Genomic DNA, 20,964 nt, shown 5'->3' on the forward strand with positions numbered 1-20,964 from the left:
CCAAAGACCTGTCATGTTTTGACAAATGCTGTACCCTAGTGTACTTTTTGCTCATTATAATATCATTATAATACCAAAACACACCTCCATCCCAAAAGCTACCCGCCTCCAAGGTGCGACCACCCCTCACTGAGCATGCGCCCTGAATTTCTGGAAGCCTATTACTTTAAACGGAGTTGGGAAAACTTTACTCCAATCATAACTAAGATATGCTTGACTAGAGCCACTCAAGCTCCACCTAAAAGACAGAAAATAATATAAATTGGCCCAAGAGAGAGGGGATGTTAGGGAAGATACCACCGTCAGGGGAGATACCATCCCGAGGAAATACAACATCCTTAGGACCTCCTGACTCCTGGAATCAGTCGACGGGCTGAGCCTCTCTTCCCCCCCCATTGGGACGCCTTTGGGTGAGATCTGAATACTTGCTTATAAATCTCTATAGAGTCTTTGATCCTTTTAACGAGTTTTATTTCTAGGCTGCACACCTGTAATACCTGTAACATCTATAAAATCTGTAACATCTACAACATCTGTAACATCTACAACACCTATAACACCTGTGTATTTCATGCATACTAGCTTGCTTTTGCAGACAGGCTCTATCGCTGGCAATCCAACAGAACCTGATTATCTGTTGCTGTAATAGAATCACAGAATCACAGAATCTCTAGGTTGGAAGAGACCTCAAGATCATCGAGTCCAACCTCTGACCTAACACTAACAGTCCCCACTAAACCATATCCCTAAGTTCTACATCTAAACGTCTTTTGAAGACTTCCAGGGATGGTGACTCAACCACCTCCCTGGGCAGCCTGTTCCAATGTCTAACAACCCTTTCAGTAAAGAAATTCTTCCTAACATCTAACCTAAAACTCCCCTGGCGCAACTTTAGCCCATTCCCCCTCGTCCTGTCACCAGGCACATGGGAGAACAGGCCAACCCCCATCTCGCTAGAGCCTCCTTTAATATACTTATACAGAGTGATAAGGTCACCCCTGAGCCTCCTCTTCTCCAGGCTGAACAAGCCCAGCTCCTTCAGCCGCTCCTCATAGGACTTGCTCTCCAGGCCCCTCACCAGCTTCGTCGCCCTTCTCTGGACCCGCTCAAGCACCTCGATGTCCTTCTTGTAGCGAGGGGCCCAGAACTGAACACAGTACTCGAGGTGCGGCCTCACCAGAGCCGAGTACAGGGGGACGATCACCTCCCTAGCCCTGCTGGTCACAGTGTTTCTGATACAAGCCAGGATGCCGTTGGCCTTCTTGGCCACCTGAGCACACTGCTGGCTCATATTCAGCCGACTGTCCACCATCACTCCCAGGTCCTTCTCTGCCTGGCAGCTCTCCAGCCATTCCTCTCCCAGCCTGTAGCTCTTCTTGGGGTTATTGCGCCCCAGGTGCAGGACCCGGCACTTGGCCTTGTTAAACTTCATACAGTTGACCTCAGCCCATCGGTGCAGCCTATCCAGATCCTCCTGCAGAGCCTTCCTACCCTCAAGCAAATCGACACACTCACCTAGCTTGGTGTCATCTGCAAATAATAAACCATACTTGATTGCATTGTGATAGCTCTCATTAATGCAACTAGGGTGAGGGTGGTTATCCGTGATAGTTCAGTGTTCTGAATCTAACCAGACCCCCAGACAGTTAATGCGTTTTTGGTGAATGTCTGAATGGACCCCCAGATGGTTAACGTGTTTTTGGTGAATGTCCGACTGGTTCAGTACTCTGAATCTGACCGGGCCCATAATGGTTAATCAGCTACACCCCTTAACGCGACAGGGCAGGAAGAGCTAAGACTGGTGCTCTAATCAGATCTTGTTTTAACTGTTCCTCTATTTCTTTTTCTTCTTCTGTCCAATTCAATGCATTGAGATTTTCCTCCAATAATTTGAGATATAACTTCTTTGTTGTCTGCGCATATGCCTCTATCCAAAATCTGCTATATCCAATTAAACCTAAAACTTTTCTTAAGTCTTTCTTTGTTCGAGGTAGAGGAAGTTGCACAATTCCCTGAATCCTTTCAGGGTTTATTCTCCATCTACCCTCTATCTGACTTCTTTTTCCACATATTTTAATTTAACCTTAGATACTTTTAGCCCATGTTCTCTTAAAAAATCTCAAGAGTTCGTTTGTGGCTTCTTTTACCTTTGATTTTTCTACCCCTAGATATCAAAAAATCATCTACATATTGTAACAATGTCACCCCTTCTGGGATATGAAATGTTTCTAAAATCTTTTCCAATAGTCGGTCAAACAATTTGGGGCATTCAGCGAATCCTTGAGGCAAAACAGTCCAACAAACAACAAAGTATTGTTGTTCACGGCCTGTTTCTAGGTCTTCCCATTCAAATGCAAAAATATCCTGACTTTCAGGATCCAATGGGCAAGCCCAAAAAGCATCCTTGAAATATGTAACAGTGAACCATTTGTGCTCATAAGGAATTTGACCCATCAGAGTATAAGGGTTAGGAACCACTGGGTGGCGATTTCATACTATCTTATCAACCTTTCTGAGGTCTTGCACCAATCAGTACAAGTCGTCTGGCTTTCGTACTGGTAAAACTGGAGTGTTATAAGGTGACATACAAGGCTCCAAAAGACCATCCCTAATTAAAGTTTGCGATACAAGATTCAGGCCCATTTTTCCTTAAAAGGCATAGGCTACCGCCATTGTTTCACTATTCCACTCCCTTCTTGAACAGTTGTTTTAAAGGAGCTATCTTAAGTCCCCCACAATTTTCTTCCCTTACCCTCTTCTAGTTAGGTTCCGGGACAGAAGCTGATTGGTTCAGCACAGCAATGATCAGACAACAGCTATATATACATATGTATATAAAGCAAGTCAGCTGTTTGGGGATGTCAAATACACTCACACACACACTTGAGCGATAGAACGAAATGACAAAGAATTTATTAATGAGTTAGCTTGTTAAAATTAATGAGTTAGCTTGTTAGCATTGTTATAGCAACAATGCCTTTTTCAAATCAGACCAGCCTAACAGTTTTTAGTCCTAACACATGCGTGGTCCACTGTTGGAAGAGATTGATATTCCACAATCCGTACTACACGCTGTTGAAACAGAGACTCTATTACTGATATCAGCCGGGGCAATAGTCATGGAACACAGAATGCAATTCATAGGAGAATTACACAGTAGTTTTGTAGCCATGCCACCCCCGCACACAACATTCCTGCTATCATTCATCTTCAGTTGTTTGCTTAATTCTTCTCATTCCTTCACTGGTACCAACTGGGAATGATCATACAACACATATCCCCAGAGTCCTCGCAACTGTGACCATGGACAAGTAACAAAAATCAATCGCAGTTCTATTTTGTAGCATAGCATGCCTTATTAAGTTTAGGTCAAGCAGCAAGCCAGATAGCGCAGCCCTAGTGGCATTGCTAAATTTCCTTAGCCAGCACCTTAGATAATTCAGGGTGGTTAACGCTCAAGCACTAGCCACGCCAGGTTTCATAGTATTCATCCACCATAAAACTAAGTCATTTTCCATGCATACATGAAAAATGTGCAATAGGTGACCGACAACGATCCCAGGAAGCTCAATCCTTGGGACAGGAGGCTTGGTGTCTCCCCAGCTCTGGATAACCAACCATTCCAGGAGTCACTCCAGGTCTCGCAGATTGACGCTCAGGACACATATTGGCCACAAAAGTGGCTACCCATTGCTTTCCCAATAGGGCTCCATGCAGACAGGTGGAAAAAGGTTCTGAGGTGTAGCAAGACCCAGGCACGTAGTATCTTGGCCTGGGGCATTAGCCCGGGTTACCATATGTTCTGTTGAGGGAATGCGACGACCCAGGCCGACCTGAAAAACAGTCGGAGGGGATCAGGGGTGAAAGACAGCAGCTGGGAGAGAAACAGAATTGATAAACACCCTTACAGACACTAAGGTCAGTGAAGAAGGAGGGGGAGGAAGTGTTCCAGGTGTCAGAGCTGAAGTTCCTCTGCGGCCTGTGGTGAGGACCGTGGTAAAGCAGGCTGTCCCCCTGCAGCCCATGGAGTACCACAGTGGAGCAGGGTTCCACGCTGCAGCCTGTGCAGGAGACCACGCAGGAGCAGGTGGACCTCCACAGAACGAGACTGCCACCTGTGGAGGATCCCCACTGGAGCAGATTCCAGGCCGGACCTGTAGCCCATGGAGTGGAGCCCACGCAGGAGCAGGTGACCTGGCAGGAGCTGCTGCCCGTGGGGGAGCCAGGTTGGAGCAGTTTGCTCCTAAGGGATGGACCCCGTGGTATAGACCCATATCTGGAGCAGTTCTTGAAGAGCTGCTGCCTGTGGGCAGCCCACAGAGGATCAGTTCAGGAAGCATGGCATCCTGTGGGAGGGACCCTGTGTGGAGCGGGGACAGAGAGTGACCTAGAAGGATCGGCAGAGACAAAGTGCCATAGACCAATCACAACTCCCATTCCCCCATTCCCCTGCATCTTGTGGGGGAAGGAGGTGGAGGAGGGTGGATGGGGAGAAGGCGTTTTTGGTTTCTTTCCTTTGTTTCTCACTTCTCTAGCCCGTTCTTTTGCCTGTAATAGGCAACAAATTTTATTATCTCCCTACTCTGAATCTGTTTTGCCCATCAACAATTTTGAGTAATTGTTGAGCAATATCCTCATCCTTATCTCAAGCCTTGAGCCCTTTGTATTGTATTTTCTCCCCTTTTCCCTTTGAGGAGGAAGAGGAGTGAGAGTGGCTGAGGTGGAGCTCAGCTGCCCATCCGTGTAAAACCACCACACATAACTACCTCAGTAGCAACTGGAACATGAGCCTCCTCCGCTATTTTCCCTACCCGGACTGCTTGCATATGCAGCCACTGTGTGGTGCCGAATACCCCTAGGGAGCCTCCTATTGCTAATGCACCTCCTCAGAGTATATCCATGCCAGTCATAAACTCTTCAACTTCAGCAATCATGACCTGATAGTCACGAGGTAGCCAATTGCCTATTTGCAACTTGCATTTCATGAGTTTCCCCGTGACTGGTTGCTCCCCTAGACCCCGCACCAGGGTTAAAGTTCTGTTATGTTTTCCTGGGTTGCCATGTATAATACTGACCTCCGCCCCAGCGTCCACTAACGCCCTAATCAGTTGCTTGTTTATTTGGGTCCACCATGTAGTACAAAGGATAAACAGCTGTGGGTGCTGTCCAGTTACATCATTGTCCATAAGTTCTGGGGTGATTAGGGTCCCAGTGGGGGTCTGTCAGGGGAACACAAAGAATTTATTAATGAGTTAGCTTGTTAACATACCGACCCCAGCGTGATGACAAGGGTACTGATGTGCTCAATGCTTTTCCCAGTCATTGGTGTCATAGATACTTAGCCAGGTCGTGGTCGGCATCCCGTTGGTGCGGTAGGCATCAATGTCTTGCAGGTTTCCCTGGGGAGGTAACATTAACCTCGGTTGATGTTCCTGCCTCCCGCCCCCTCCCCTCCTGACACAGAGCAACTTGCTCTGTTTATAGGTTGTGCCCCTGCACGACCAAGGTAAACGACCTGATCTGATCTTCTTGGACTTCAGCAAAGCTTTTGACACAGTTTCCCATAGGATTCTACTGGACAAAATGTCCAGCATAGAGATAAAAACAAAAAATCATACGATGGGTGAGCAATAGGTTGATGAGCAGGGCTCAAAGGGTTGTGGTAAATGGGGCCACTTCTGGCTGGCAGATGGTCGCTAGTGGGGTCCCCCAAGGCTCCACTTTAGGGAGTCAGTCCTCTTCAATCTTATTATAAACGATTTCGATGCAGCAGTAGAAGGTGTTTGGAGCAAATTTGCTGATGACACCAAGCTTGGAGGAGTTGTGGACTTTGTTGAAGGTGGAAAGCCCTTGCAGAGAGACCTGGACAGACTGGAGAGCTGGGCAATCACCAACCACATGAAATTTAACAAGAGCAAGTGCCAGGTCCTGCTCCTGGGACGGGGCGACCCTGGCTATACGTACAGACTGGGGGACGAAACGCTGGAGAGCAAGCCTGCAGAGACAGGTCTGGGGGTTGTGGTTGACAGCAAGTTGAATATGAGCCAGCAGTGTGCCCTGGCAGCCAGGAGGGCCAGCTGTACCCTGGGGTGCATCAAGCATGACATCGCTAGTTGTTCGAGGGAAGTGATTGTCCTGCTCTGCTCTGCGCTGGTGTGGCCTCTCCTCGAGTACTGGGTGCAGTTCTGGGCACCACAGTGCAAGAAGGACATTAAACTGTTGGAGAGTGTCCAGGGGAGGGCGACGAAAATGGTGAAGGGCCTAGAGGGGAATATGTATGAGGAGCAGCTGAGGGCACTTGGCCTGTTCAGCCTGGAGAAGAGGAGGCTGAGGGGGGACCTCATCGTAGAACAGCTTCCTCACTAGGGGGAGTGGAGGAGCAGGCGCCAATCTGTTCTCCTTAATCACCAGTGATAGCACCTGTTGGAATTTTGTCAAGCTGAGGAGCTTGGGCTAAATTTAGGCTAAACATCAGGAAGAGGTTCCTTACTGAGAGGGTGGTCGCACACTGGAACAGGCTCCCCAGGGAAGTAGTCACTGCACCAAGCCTGTCGGAATTGAAGAAGCATTTGGACTGTGTGCTTAGTCACATGGTCTAAAATTTTGGGTAGATCTCTGTGGTGCCAGGAGTTGGACTCGATGATCCTTACCCTTACGGGTCCCTTCCAACTCAGGATATTCTATGATTCTCTGATTCTGTGCATAATCCCAAAGTCAGGGCAGCGCACAATTGGTGGCCCTGGCCTCACAGAGCACTTGGCAATCCTTGACAGGCTACAGCGATAACGCACAGCCACGTGCCCAGGGCTGCTGTGCTGATGGCAGTATTTTTTCAATCCAGGTGACTTGCAGCCTGGTGCCATAGTGCTGAACAAGCAATATGTACTATCAAAGTACATATAAATTATAAATTTAAGTCTTTCTCAGACCTATATGCTGGCCAAACTACTGCAGGAGGCATTGTGGAACTGCAGGAGGCTCTTACTGACCCATTTCTCCAGGCTGGCCGGATCCCTCGGGTCGGCTGCAGCACCCTCTGGTGTATCCCCTGCTCCTGTCAGCTTTGTGCCATCTGCAGGCCTGGTAAGGGCTCCCTCTGCCCCATGACCCTCATCATCAATGAGGATTGAAGTCAAACTGAACCAGACCCTGCTGCTTACTGGCCTCCAACTAAACCAGGCCGTGGCCTTGAAGCCAGTTTTTGATCCACCACATGCTGCCCATCCAGCCCAAACGCCGTCTGCTTGTCTATGAGGATCTGAGGGGAGCCAGGGTCAAAGTGCTGTCTGATAAAGTGTTCGCGTATCTTATGCAGTGTGCAATACTCCAGATACACACAATAGGTCGTGGTATTGGTTTTTACAGCATTTCACAAATCTCAGTGCCAAGTTGCTTTTCCACAAAGCTGGCCCGACTCTGGACTTTCCCTGTTGATTTTTATAAAATACTACACAGTAGAATTTTAAACTTATAACCTCCCTTTTACCCAGGGAGTTTGTTGAGTCTACTTCTGTGGTGGTTTTACTTGGGTGGGCGGCCGAGCTCCACCACAGCCACTCTCTCACTCCCCCTCCTCAAAGGGGAGCAGGGAGAAAATACGATGAAAAGGGCTCAAAGGTTGAGATAAGGACAAGGATATCACACAGTAATTATTTTGATGGGCAAAACAAACTTGGCATAGGGAGATAGTAAGATTTATTGCTTATTACTAAACAAGCTAGAGAAGTGAGAAACAAAGGAGAGAAACCAAAGGCACCTTTCCCCCATCCACCCTGTTTCACCTCCTTCCCCCACGCAGCACAGGGGAATGGGGGAATGGGAGTTGTGTTCAGTCTAATGCACTTTGTCTCCGCCGCTCCTTCTTGGTCACTCTCTGGCCCTGCTCCATGTGGGGTCCCTCCCACGGGTTGCCATCCTTCCCAAACTGAGCCTGAGGGGGCTGCCCACAGGCAGCAGCTCTTCCAGAACTGCTCCAGATATGGGTCCGTACCACGGGGTCCATCCCCGTGAGGGGAAGAAGAGGGGAAGGAGAGGGGGGGGCTCTCATTATGAACACTTCTGTCTTCCCAAACAACTGCTATATGTATTGAGGACCTGCATCCTGGGATTTAGCTGAACGTCATTCATTGATGGGAAGTAGACAGGTATTTATTTTCTCTCTCCCTGTGCTTCCGCACAGCCTTCACTTGTGTTTATTTTTTCTGCTTGTTTTGTTTTTTCCTTCATTTCTTTTTCCTCTTCCTTTCCCCATTAATTAAAATAGATTAAATTAAATTTAATTAAATTAGATTAAATTAAATTAATTTTAATTCACTTATCTCAGTCCATGAGTTTTTTGGGTTTTGTTTTCTTTTAAGCATACTTTCTTCTCCACATCTTCTTCAAAGGAGGGGGAGTGAGAGCACATTGTGGTGGAGTTCAGCTGCCCAGCAAAGTAAAACCACCATACCCCCCTGGCTGGGGCTTGGGATGCAGATGCCCCAGCAGCCTGGCTCAGCCCCAGCACAACCAGCAGGTGCCAAATTTCACTTTCAGGTGCCGTATCATCTAATGGCCTGACTTCCAAGAAAGAAGAAAGCCTCTCCCTGCTATGTAAACAGGAAGCTTCAACCAGTGCAGAGGCTTGGGGCTCTGTAAGGGGTGGGGTAAGAGCTGGACTTTGGCAGTGCAAGAGCTGGGCTGAGGTGGTGCAGCAGCTGGGCTGAGAGGCTGCCAGAGCTGGGCTGAGGCGGTGCAGAAGCTGCAGAGCACCAGGGAGGGCAGGTAGGTCCTCGCTGACTTGCGCTGGGCAGGGCAGGTGCCACACAGGGAGCCCCCTCTTCCCCCTAGGCCTCTGGTGCCCAACCACCCTCTTGGTGAAGAACCTTTTCCTGATATCCAGCCTGACCCTCCCCTGTCCCAGCTCCATGCCGTTCCCTCGGGTCCTATTGCTGGTCACCAGAGAGCAGCACCTGCCCCTCCGCTCAACTCGTGAGGAAGTTGGAGGCCACTATCAGGTCTCCTCCCAGTCTCCTCTTCTCCAGGCTGAACAATCCAAGTGACTTCAGCCGCTCCTCATATGCCTTCCCCTCTAGAAAATTTACCATCGTTGTTCCCTTAGTTAGTAGTTTTGCATGAGAAAAGTGTAAGGGTATGTGGATGGCAAGAGTGTTGGCTTCATTAAGGTCATCCAGTCTCCAGTCGCGTCTTGATGGGCCAGAGATTGCCTCTCTCCAGGCAATCCCTTTCTCTACCTCGTGTGGGCGAGTGCTGTAAGGATGAGGAGCCAGTGACGGGTGAGACGAGTCCTGGCAGCTTATATATGGGTGCTGTTGAAGGCAGCGCCTTGTCCATGGCTATTTGTGCAGCCGTGCCAGTGGTTGCGTGTGTCTGTCTGTCTGTGTCTGCCTGTCTCGGGGGTGCCCGAGGCTGGGTTCCAGCAGCAGGGCAGAAGAAATCCATGGGCCGGGAACTATGGAGAGGCCTCTTCTAAGGGGTGGTGGCCTCCTCTAACCTGATGTAACAAAAGTCTCTTTTCCCCTTCCACAGCCATGGAGTCACAGGAGGAGAGAGCAGATGCTGGGGAAAAAGCACGAATTGCTAAGCAATTGCTGGCAGAAGCATTTGAGAAGGAAGGACTTGATGAAGAATACTGGCTCCCCAAACTGTCAGAGATACTGGGTGTTAAGTCAATAAATGCTTTGAAACATCTGCAATATGAAGACTACCTTAAACTGGAGTGCGAAGTACGGTCCCCCTGGGAGACCAAGGCACTCCGAAAGCTCTTGGGAATCACAGACAACAAAACAGCTGTTGAAAAGCTGCAGAAGCAGCACTTGGATGTGATGAAGCAGAGACAAGAAGAAGCCAAGTCAATCCTACGGGAGCTGGAAGAAATGCAGAAGAGCCGTAACCACAGCAAGGAAATGATAAGACAGAAAGAGGAGGCCCTACAGCAAGCCATGGACATTCCCAGGGAGTACTGGGCACCTCCAGAGAAGGCATTGTTGGATGAGCTGGTGAGCATCCGGAAGCAACTGGAGCAGCAGGAGAAGTCCATGGGGAAGAGGGAGAACGTCTCTGACGAGGAGGTCCTGAGGCGGGCATCGGGAGGCCTGGCTCTGCAGGGGATTTACCAAACCAAGAGCCTGGAGGATGTGCTGGCAAAGCGAGAGCAACTCATCAGGGTCCCTGATGGCTTCATGCTCACTGGTCCAGTGCAAGGGTCGCTGCTTGAGAGGAAGGAGTTCTCCTCCTCTGCAGCAGAAGCCACTTTCACCAAGTCCATGGAGCAGCTGGGGTTCAGCCTCAGCGCTTCTGCCAGTGACAGGTTCTCGGGGCTCATTGTTGAAAGACGTGTAGATTCCAGCATGTCCTCACAGTCAGAGGACTCCCGTCGGTCACGCTCGGAGCAGGCGTACATTTGCACCACCATGTACCAGTACATCCCTCTGGCCTCCTACTACTTCCAAAAGGACCAGCTTCGCCTCTCAGACGCAGCCCTGCGAGAGCTGCAAGACATCGAACAGCTTCTGAGCATCACCCAGGAGGCAGACAGGTCCCACCTACTGAAGAGCAGGTGCGCCAGCTTCTTCAGCAGGTTTGGGTCCCACGTGAACCAGGGACCCATCCACTTTGGGGGAATATTCTGGTGGAAAGCATGTGCCGAAGGTTTCAGGGCAGAGCAATGGGATGAGATGAAGCAACAAACATCTGAAGCACTGAACAGCTACGTCGGGGCTAGCTTCAGCGTCTTCGGTACCAAGTGGGGAGTGAAGGGGGATGCTACAAACGCCAGCTCACAGGCATCATTTCAGGGAAGAGACAGAAGCAGCACCCACACAGCAGTTCAGCTCTATGTGACCAAAACAGGGGGCCCAGCAGAGACGGATTCCCTTCCCGAGTGGAAATGCGGGCTTGTGGCCAATAACACAACCTGGTGTGTGATCGACCGGGGCTCTCAGCTGATCCCAGTGTGGGACATAATCCTGTCCAACCACAGCAGCGATTTTAAAGCCTCCCATCAAATGGGCAGCAGCCTCAGGACTGTCTATGAAGCGCTAATGGACCACAGCACCAGTGTGATCTTTGGAGAGGAACTGGCCAGTGTCGTAGAAGAGGCCAGAGCTTTCCTGGAGCAAGTGAAGACCTGGGAGGGGATGGTGGATGAAAAGAAACTGCTCATGTTGCTAGATTTTCAACAGGGTCTGAATAACAGAACAAAGAATCACAGCGTCTGGATCAACATATGTCTGTCAGACAAAGCATTGCAGGAGTTCCTGGGGAACACTGTTTCTTTTTGCCAGAAGTCTTCTCCAGAAAACACCACCTACATCAAATCTCTGCTGCAGTGCCTGCTGTATCCTCACATCTATTCTGTCAAGGACTTCCCCAGGGCTTCCTTCATTATGCAATGGGTCTTCGACGAGGACCACACGCTTCCCCAAACTCCCAGTGTTTCCAGTCTTGATGATCTCAGTACGACAATGCTGCAAATGAAGGAGTACATCATGGAAGTCACCTACGCACCGGCAACTTCTGCATCTGCCATTCATGACGCAAAGATCAACGCCACCTTCACTATAAGCCAGTCTGTTTCTTCCTTGCTCCAGTCTCTGCAGCAAAGGGCACAGGAAGACATAGAACTCTTAGTGCTCTTAGTTACAACCAGCACGGGATACCAAGTAGAAAGCAGCACTTTTCAGTGCCTCTTGGGTGTCGAAAAAATTAATTTCATGATAAAGGAAATGCACATGACACATAACGAGTATCAGAGCCTGAAGGAACAGGATGTTTGCAGAGCTCAGGCCTTCCTGCTGCTGACAGGGCTCACCATAACATCCGAAAACAAGAAGGTGACCCCTGAGCAGAAGAATGACCGCTTAGTTTTCATGAAAGAAAAGATGAAAAACACATGGTCCACAGAGATGGAAGTTCTCCTCGAAATGCACAATGCATTCAAAGACTGGGAGATGCTGGAAAGAGATTTGCAATCCTTCATCTATGGGCAACTGGAGGACACATCTGACAACCTGAAGAAAGACCATATAATCAAAGACCTGGAAGATGCTTTTCAAGGCATGCAGCCTCCCAGTCAGTGCAAACCTAAATCAGAAAGTAGCAAATCTAAAGCAAGTCAAGCCACTGCAAGCCCAGAGCTCCTCAACTTACTTAAGCGCCTCAGGCTGGAAAGGTACTATCCAAGAAAAATGGGCACAGAAGATTTCCACAGAATACACCAGACATGTGTACACAACAGCCAGCCCAGCAAGGACAGCGAGCTACCATTTTACTTCCTGCAAAGGCTCCTGACCATGGATTATCAGGTGAGGTACCTGACTTGCAAGGAAGCGAGTAAGCCGGGAGTTGTGCCCACACCAAACACCTCAGCGGAGGAGCATGAGCCCTCTGATTCCTTTGATGACTTTCTCAGTGACTTGGACACAGGAGCCCCTGAATCTGCAAGCAGGGAGAGTCATGTGCACCCCATGGACCTCCAGATGGCAATTTTTCATTGTGCTGATGATTTCATGAGACAGTACCTTTCATCCAAGCTCTCTTTCTGCCAGTTTGCACTACCCCTCCTGGTACCAAACCCGGGCACTTCACAGATAGAGTTCCCTCTCTGGTCCCTCAGCCAAATCAAGAAGAGCTGGAAAGGGACGATGAAATCGGGAGAGCAGACGAGGATTAGCAGTCACAACAACAAACTCATTTATCAGGCAGAGATGCCCATCGTGTCCTTCCTCCGCATCGGCAGCTCTCCTTCCTCTTCCAAGTCTCAGCTCCTGAATGCCCTGCTGAGCAGGAAGAAACACGACACTTTTTTCCACCGCCATTGCGAAGGCAGCACCAAAGACTGCTTCCTGATGCAAGGTGTTGTGGAGATCTCCTGGTACCTTCCCCGTGGTAGCGACGACGACAGCTTTAACGGCCCTGTTGCTTTCTGTAACCTGCACGGAGATGCAAGGGATCACGAACCCCAGCTGCAGTTTTTACGGGAGATCTCTGCAGTGAATGTGGTTCTTGTTTCTGAGTTGGATCAGAGCAATGAGAAAGGCAGGAAAATTTTACATGATCTGTGGCAGTCTCAGAGGCCTTTGGTTTGCCTTTTCACTGAGAAAGAGAGCATTGCAGCTGGTCGATCTAGCCAAAACATAAGAATAGGGATCAAGAACAGAAATGAAGCAGAATTAGTGGGTGAGCTGAAAAAAACCATCCGAGACCTAGTGGAAGGGTCGAGCACGCTTGTTAGCCTCAATGCATGCCTGAGCACAGCTCGCCAGCACGGCTTCCTAGTCGATGAAGATGCAGAAGCGTGTGTGACAGCCAAAGAAACAGCAATCAAACTGGTGAATCTGTTGAAGAAGGAGAAGTTGTCTGAGATTAAATCACAGCTACTGCCTCTTCAGGGAAAACTGTGGTACAAGTGGTGTGAAAAGGACAAAGAACTCACTCGCTTGCAGGAAAAGGGGAGCAAGAGCATAGAGCATCATCGGAGCCAAATTGAATTGGAGAAGTCTGCAATACGACAAGAGCAACTAAGCAAAGCGTTTCCCCTCAATCAGCTGATGAAAACAGTCCTTGACTTTCTCCAGTCACAGCCAGACAATACCAAGAAATTCTTTCTGCAGTGGATGAAGATCTTTATGGACGACATCTCTGATCGCCTTGATGAGCTGAAGACAGAGTATCATCAGTTATGGTCTCAAATCCTGGCATTAAAGAAAAACAATAAAAACAACAACCTGAAAACGCAATTGAGGAATGAGTTAGATGCCCTTTCCAATGAAATCAATGATTCGTCCATTGGCCTTGAGCATATTTTGAGAGAGCTGGGGCAGATTTATGAGGCACTGGAATCAACAAACTCCAAAGAAAAATGCTTAATCAAACTACCTGAAATTGCTGCTGATCTGATGCTTTTAGGGTATCCCATTGAGCTGATGGATGGTGATGCTTCTTACGTACCACTGCAATGGATTGGAGCCGTCTTTGACAGGTTAATTGAGAAGCTAGGGGACAAGCGAGTATTTGTGCTTTCCGTGCTTGGCATCCAGAGCACAGGGAAGTCAACCCTGCTGAATGCCATGTTTGGTCTCCAGTTTAACGTCAGCGCAGGGAGGTGCACCCGGGGAGCATTTATGCAGCTCATTAAAGTGGACGAGAAGCTCCAGCAGGATTTGAACTTTGATTACATGCTTGTTGTTGACACAGAAGGACTTCGTGCCATAGAGATGGCCAATAAGCAGTCACTTAACCATGACAATGAGCTGGCCACCTTTGTCATTGGCATCGGCAACATGACTCTGATCAACATCTTTGGAGAAAATCCTTCGGAAATGCAAGACGTCCTTCAGATTGCTGTGCAGGCTTTCCTGAGGATGAAGCAAGTTAATCTTTCCCCAGGCTGCCTCTTTGTGCACCAAAACGTGGGTGAAATAACCGCAAAGGAACAGAACATGGAAGGACAAAGACGTCTGCAGGAAAAGCTGGATGAAATGACCGTGACCGCGGCCCAGCAGGAATTCTGTGACATCACCTGCTTCAGCGACATCATCCGCTTTGACGTGAACACCCACATTCATTACTTTGCTCACCTGTGGGAAGGAAACCCACCGATGGCACCGCCCAACCCCACCTACAGCCAGAACGTCCAGGAATTAAAGAGCAAAATTCTCCAAGCTGCCAAGAAGGAATCGCACAGCAGTGTTTTGAGGCTCTCCAGCCTGAAAGTTCGTATTAGCGACCTGTGGAATGCCCTGCTGAATGAAAACTTTGTTTTCAGCTTCAAGAATTCAGTGGAGATTGCTGCCTACAAGAAACTGGAAACTGCATTTAGTCAGTGGACCTGGCAGCTGAGAAGTCACATCTTAGACTTGCAAATGAAACTGGAAAACAAGGTGCAGAACGGGGAGTTGGGCAAGGTCACCACGGAACACCTTGAAAAACTGGTGCAAGAGAGAAGTGATGCCATCACCAAGAACATGGAAACATTCTTCAGTGAAGACAGAGACCATGAAATACTGATCCAGTGGAAAAGCAGCACGGAACTGAAGCTGAAAGAACTGAGAGAGTCTCTTCTTGCTGAAACGCGAAGGAAGTGTGCGAAACTTATAGAAGTAAAGAAGAGCCAGAGTAAACTGGATGAGAGGAAGTCTGAATATGAAAACGAGCTCCTGAGAAAGAGCAGAGAGGTGGCCCTGTCTCTAAAAGGCCAGAAATTAGGAGAAAGTGAACTGAGAAACCGCTTCAATTCTATCTGGAAGCTGTGGGTTGCTGAAGTGTCCTCTGCTGCTCCCCCTCTGGAACAGGTAAACATCGATGTGGACATAGAAAATGTCCTTCTAGAGCACTTTAGGGAGTCTAATATAGTTAAACAAATATTGAATTTATACCAAAATAATACATTTTCCCTTGACATAGAGAAACATGTGTCTAAGAAAAAAGGCTTCCGCATCTTTTCTAAGAGTTTGGATGATGCAGATGAGAACAGCATGCAACGCATTACAGATAGCATCATAATGCGTGTGAAGGCAAACATTGAGAAGAAGAAAAAGGACAAAATGGATTACAGCCAAACTTTTATTCATGAATTACTGAATGAAGTGGAGGAAGGTATGAACTCTGTTCCTACCACTGCAAATTACAGTTTTAATAAAGATTACAGAATAGATTTATCACTGTACCTGTGCAGAATGGCAGCAGAAAGGTTTAAAGACATGCATGCTGCATTCAGGAAAGCAAATGATCCAGTCGTCTACCTGGAGAGCAAGAGAGAAGACTTCTTCAAATGTTTCCAGATTTCCTGCCAAGGAGCCTCTAGTATCACAACCTTTGCTGATTTCCTGTGCAGCAAGATTGCCCCAGCTCTTCGACACGCCATCTATGAGAAGACAGCTCTTGACATAGCTCGAGACGTGCAGAATAAACTACCAGATTTCAGAGGCAATAGATCCACACTGGAATATTACATGCTGAAATTCCTAGCAGAAGAAGAAAAATTTGAAAATTTCAAGCATTACCTTAATGCCCCAGGAGACTTTTTAAATAATTACATTCAGACAAAAGTTGAGACGTACTGTTTAGATAAGAACAGGAGGCTAGAGATGTTTTTAAGAGAATGCCTCTCTCGTTACTATGAAAGCATAAAGTCAGCTGTTTTTGCATCAACCACGGTGGTCAAAGACAGAAAAGACAGAAAGGATCAAATCTCTCTTTGGCTGGATGAATTCTGCAGGGCACTTGGAGATGTGCTAAACTTGCCCAGGAGCGACCTGAAGGGCATTGAACATCAGGAGATAACAGACATAGAGTTCCTGAATAATGCCATGACAAAGGCAATGTCTCCCGTTATGTATGATCTCAGGAAAGAGTTTGAAGAAGCTCGTATGAGCTCCTTTGAAAGGCAGCCTCACACAATACTGGCTGAGCAGTTTGCAGGGTGCCAGGAGCAGTGTCCATTTTGTGGGGCTGTTTGCACTAACACTATGCCAAACCATGATGGAGACCACCGGGTTGTCTTCCATCGTCCTCAAGTTTTGACAGGACTCAAATGGCATAAAACAGAAAACCTAGTCATTGATATTTGTTCTAACGATGTTTCAAGTGACTGCTTATTCAGGATTCGTGAAGACAGATGGATCCCCTACAAGAAATACCGGGATGCAGGACCTCCATATTCCACTTGGAGCATTCTTCCTGATCCATCCATGCAAGCATACTGGAAATGGTTTGTGTCTTCTTTCAGGACACAGCTAGAACATCACTACAATGGGAAATTTCATGGCAAAGGAGAAATCCCTGCTTCATGGCACACAGTTACAAAGCAGAATGCACTCGCTGAACTGGACAAATGTTAGGCTAAGTTGGTATGAAGGAAAAACTGCAAGCGCTTTGCATTTTAGAAGAACATAATACGAGGATAACCACAAAATCTTGTTGTAATGATTATGATTTAACCTTGTCAATAAAACTAAATGTAATTGCTGCAACATTGGGTGAACTAAGGAGTGCTTCTCATGCTGCTGCTCAGCAATACCCTTGCTGTTTGATAAAGTCAAAATCCTCTTCCTTTCCTGCCATAAATATATACATCAGCTTTGTCTTAAAGGAAACTAGAAAAACATTCCGGTAGCAAGCAGTCATACCGCCAAGATGAAGACCAAGTGCCAGATGAAGAGCGAAAGCCGCATTAGAAAGTACCAGTTATATCAGCTGCTACGGGAAAAGACATGACACTGGCAAAAGAACAGTTTCCCTGCAGCAATACTTGTCACACTTGCAGAAAGGACAAGGGGGTCTATGAGCAGGTGAACATTTGTGGGGAACTTGGCTATTTTGATTTTTGGGGTTATTGTTTGCATTCATAAACTCAGTACTCAGGTGCTGTTCTCCTTCTGATGCCATGAAAGCAATTAACGCAGCAGCCTATGCGGATTTAGACAGTGATTTTAACTCATTGGTTATTAAGTATATATCCTAGGTTAAGATGTGCCCCCACTTCCATGAGCCATTCCTATTCATGAGCCTGGGCCTTGCAAAGTTCCCTCCAGCTCCTAGCCACCCCAACTGCTTTTGCCAAGCACTTCTGTGTTGGCTAAAAGCCCTTTATAACCAATGTAGAGAATTAGACAGCTTTGCAGCTTCCTCAGCAGCTGTCAGCAGTGCGTGAGCTTAGCGTTTGTGCTGTCAAGACAGGCAGGTGGCAACAGAACAAAAAGGGTCTGGAGAACATGGAAGTGTCTCTGCCTGCACCAGTGCAGTGGGAGGGGGTGTTTACTGTGCACTTTTCCTGCAATCCTGCTGCAAACCCAATGACCAGAGTCTCCTGAAGAACTGTCAAGAGCGGTGATTCATTATAATGCTTTGTAGTCTTTGCTAAGAAACTGTTTGAGTTGGACTGGACTGGTCTCTGCGTGCTTCATTTCAAGGTGAGCCACAATTCTCCTAGAATCATAAAATCAGAATGGTTTGGGTTGGAAAGGACTATGAAGATCATCTAGTTCCAATCCCCCTGCTATGGGCAGGGCCACCTCCCACTAGTCCAGGTTGCTCAAAGCCCCATCCAGCCTGGCCTTGAACACCTCCAGGGATGGGGCATCCACAGCATCTCTAGGAAACCTGTACCGGTGCCTCATTGCTGTCATATTAAAGATTTTCTTCCTTGTTTCTAAGATAAATGTCCCCTCTTTTAGTTTAAAGCCATTATCCCTTGTCCTATTGCTACAGGTCCTGATAAAGAGTCCCACCCCAGCTTTCCTATAGAATCCTAGAATCATGAAGGTTGGAAAAGCCCTCCAAGATCATGTTGTCCAACCATCACCCCATCACCAATGTCACCCACCAAACTATGTCCCCAAGCACCATGTCCAACCTGTCCTTGAACACCCCCAGGGATGGTGACACCACTGCCTCCCTGGGCAACCATCCCAATGCCTGACTGCTCTTGCTGAGCAGAAATGTCTCCTCATTTCCAGCCTGAACCTCCCCTGGCACAACTTGGGCCCATTCCCTTCTTATCGATGGGTGTCACCTTTGCAAGTCTCCAGTCATCTGCAACATCTCCAGTTGACTAGGCCCACTGATACATGATGGAAATTGGCTCAGCAATCACATCTGCTAGTTCCCTCAGCACCCTCAGGTGGATCCCATCTGGCCCCATGGACTTGTGACAGTCCAGGTGGAGCAGCAGGTCTCTTACTCTTTCCACCTGAACTGTGTGGGGGATATTCTGCTCTCCGTCCCAGACTTCCAGGTCGGGAGCCTGAGACCCTGAGGCGGAGCCCCTGAGGATAACTGGTCTGACTGCTGAAGACAGATGTAAAGAAGGCATTGAGAATCTCAGCCTTTTCCTTATCCTCCGTAGTCATGTTCCAGTAAAAGATGGAGATTCTCCTTGGTCCTGCTCTTATTTATATCAATATATATATATATTTAAATTATGTATTAAACATTATATACATACATATTTATCATATCTATCATTATAAATTATTATTGTATATAATATAATATAATATATTATATATATTATATATTATATATTATAATATATAATATATTATAATATATAATGTATATAATATAATATAATATAATATAATATAATTATATAAATATAAAATATTTATATTATATATATAAATATAATATATATAATATATTATAAATATATTATATATATTTCTCTGCCAGGCAGAGAAATGGGTCAGTAAGAGATTCCTGCAGTTGCACAAGGACAAGCACAGTGTCCTGCCCCTGGGGTGGAGCAAGCCCAGCACCACCACCTGCTGGGGGCAGCCGGCTGGAAGCAGCCTGGCACAGAAGGGCCTGGGGTCCTGGTGGGCACCGAGTTGAATAGGAGCCAGCAAAGGGCCCTCGCCACAAAGAGGTCTGCAGCTCTGTTGGGCTGCACTGGGCAAAGTGCTGCCAGCAGGGCAAGGGAGGGGATACTTCCTCAGCACTGGTGAGGCCCTGTCTGCAGTACTGGGACCAGGTCTGGGCTCCCCAGGATGACAGAGACCTGGATGTACTGGAAAGAGGCCATGAAGACACTGCATTCCTAATTCATCTACAGGCCAGCCATCAAATTCATCTCTCTCCAAGACTGTTCTGTCCAAGGCCATTTCCAAAACCATCAACAATCGTCTCAGAGTTTGTACAGGATGGGAAAAGACCCCAGGCTGAAGCAGGCCAAGAGCAGCTGCTCCTGGCAGGAGGACCAGGGGTGAACAGGGACTCACAAGCCCCCCTGGTCCTAATTCATCTAATAGTCCAGTACATCTCGCACACCAGAGTAAATCAGGAAACAATCATTTTATACGCCCCCCGGGATAATAACCTGATAAAAAATACAACCAGTATGCATTTGTCAAGACCAAATGCTATCCTGACAATCTAATTCCTTTCCCTGATGGGATAATTGGCCTTGAGGATGGGGAGACCAGGCTGAGCCTCACTATGACCAACTCCCAGGGCAGGATGAGGCCTTGGTGATGCAGCTTGGGGAAGGGTCTGCAAACCCCCAATCCCAACTTGCTTCCTAAATGCAAGGCTAGGTGGCAGCCAGCCTGGGGCTCTGGGAACATGTGTCAGCTGTGCAAGGCTGCTCCAGAAGGGTAAAACCTCTAATTTTGAGGTGGATGTGGTGGGAGCATTGTGGGGGAGGACAGAGCAAAGGCAGCAGTCCCTCGGCAGGACTCTGTACGATTTTATGTTTGCATCCCACTAGGCCGGGGTGCGGGCCAGCACAGGCAGGCAGCAGAAAAAACAACAGACCCACAGCTGAAACACAAAGAGTAAATTTATTTTCATTACAGAATCACAGAATAGTCTAGTTTGGAAGAGACCTCCAAGATCACCTAGTCCAACCTCTGACCTAACACTAACCAGTCCTCCACTAAACCATACCACCAAGCTCTACATCTAAACGTCTTTTCAAGACCTCCAGGGATGGTGACTCCACCACTTCCCTGGGTAGCCCGTTCCAATGCCTAACAACCCTTTCGGTAAAGAAGTTTTCCCTAATATCCAACCTAAGCGTCCCCTAGCCCAATTTCAGCCCATTCCCTCTCATCCTATCATTGGTGTGTGTATATTTGATGCCATACTTCTGATGCAGCAACTGTTGATAAAATCACAGAATCCCGGAGCGGTTTGGGCTCGCAGGGCCCTCAGAGCCCCCCCAGTGCCACCCCCTGCAAGGTCTTAACACCCTTTGGTACATGTGTGTGATGTCGGTCTCTGACAGAAGATCTGCAGCTGGTAAGGGGCCTCTCAGCCTCCAGCAGTGTCCTGGGGAGCTGTGCCTGATCGTGGGGTGGCCGCCACCATGCAGCCTACTGCTGTGCAGGGAAAGCCCCCAAAAGCTCATGCAGCCATATTTATGGAATAAAGCGGTTGGCTTGTAGTCAGACTACAAAAAATGGGAAAGGCAAGCACAACACTCCTTGCACCCACGACTTCTTTTACTCCCTGATAAAT

At 47.9% G+C, this 20,964-nt stretch overlaps 2 protein-coding genes across 2 annotated transcripts in view; one reads left to right on the forward strand and one right to left on the reverse strand.

Moving 5' to 3' along the window:
- Nucleotides 1-20,964, reverse strand: part of LOC110354783 (interferon-induced very large GTPase 1-like) — a 170,171-nt gene that overhangs the window by 47,926 nt on the left and 101,281 nt on the right. The gene's annotated exons all lie outside the window — the stretch shown is intronic.
- On the forward strand, nucleotides 9,531-16,920 carry LOC139998566 (interferon-induced very large GTPase 1-like). Its single transcript, XM_072036646.1, has one exon. It carries the CDS (start codon nucleotides 9,531-9,533, stop codon nucleotides 16,839-16,841), a length of 7,311 nt encoding a protein of 2,436 aa, XP_071892747.1. The 3' UTR covers nucleotides 16,842-16,920.

This window comes from Anas platyrhynchos, chromosome 3, assembly GCF_047663525.1.
Source record: "Anas platyrhynchos isolate ZD024472 breed Pekin duck chromosome 3, IASCAAS_PekinDuck_T2T, whole genome shotgun sequence".
Lineage (NCBI taxonomy): Eukaryota > Metazoa > Chordata > Aves > Anseriformes > Anatidae > Anas > Anas platyrhynchos.

Bases quoted from the DNA above. Each gene is read 5' to 3' on its own strand.
- LOC139998566 (XM_072036646.1), top strand. From the start codon at position 9,531: ATGGAGTCACAGGAGGAGAGAGCAGATGCTGGGGAAAAAGCACGAATT.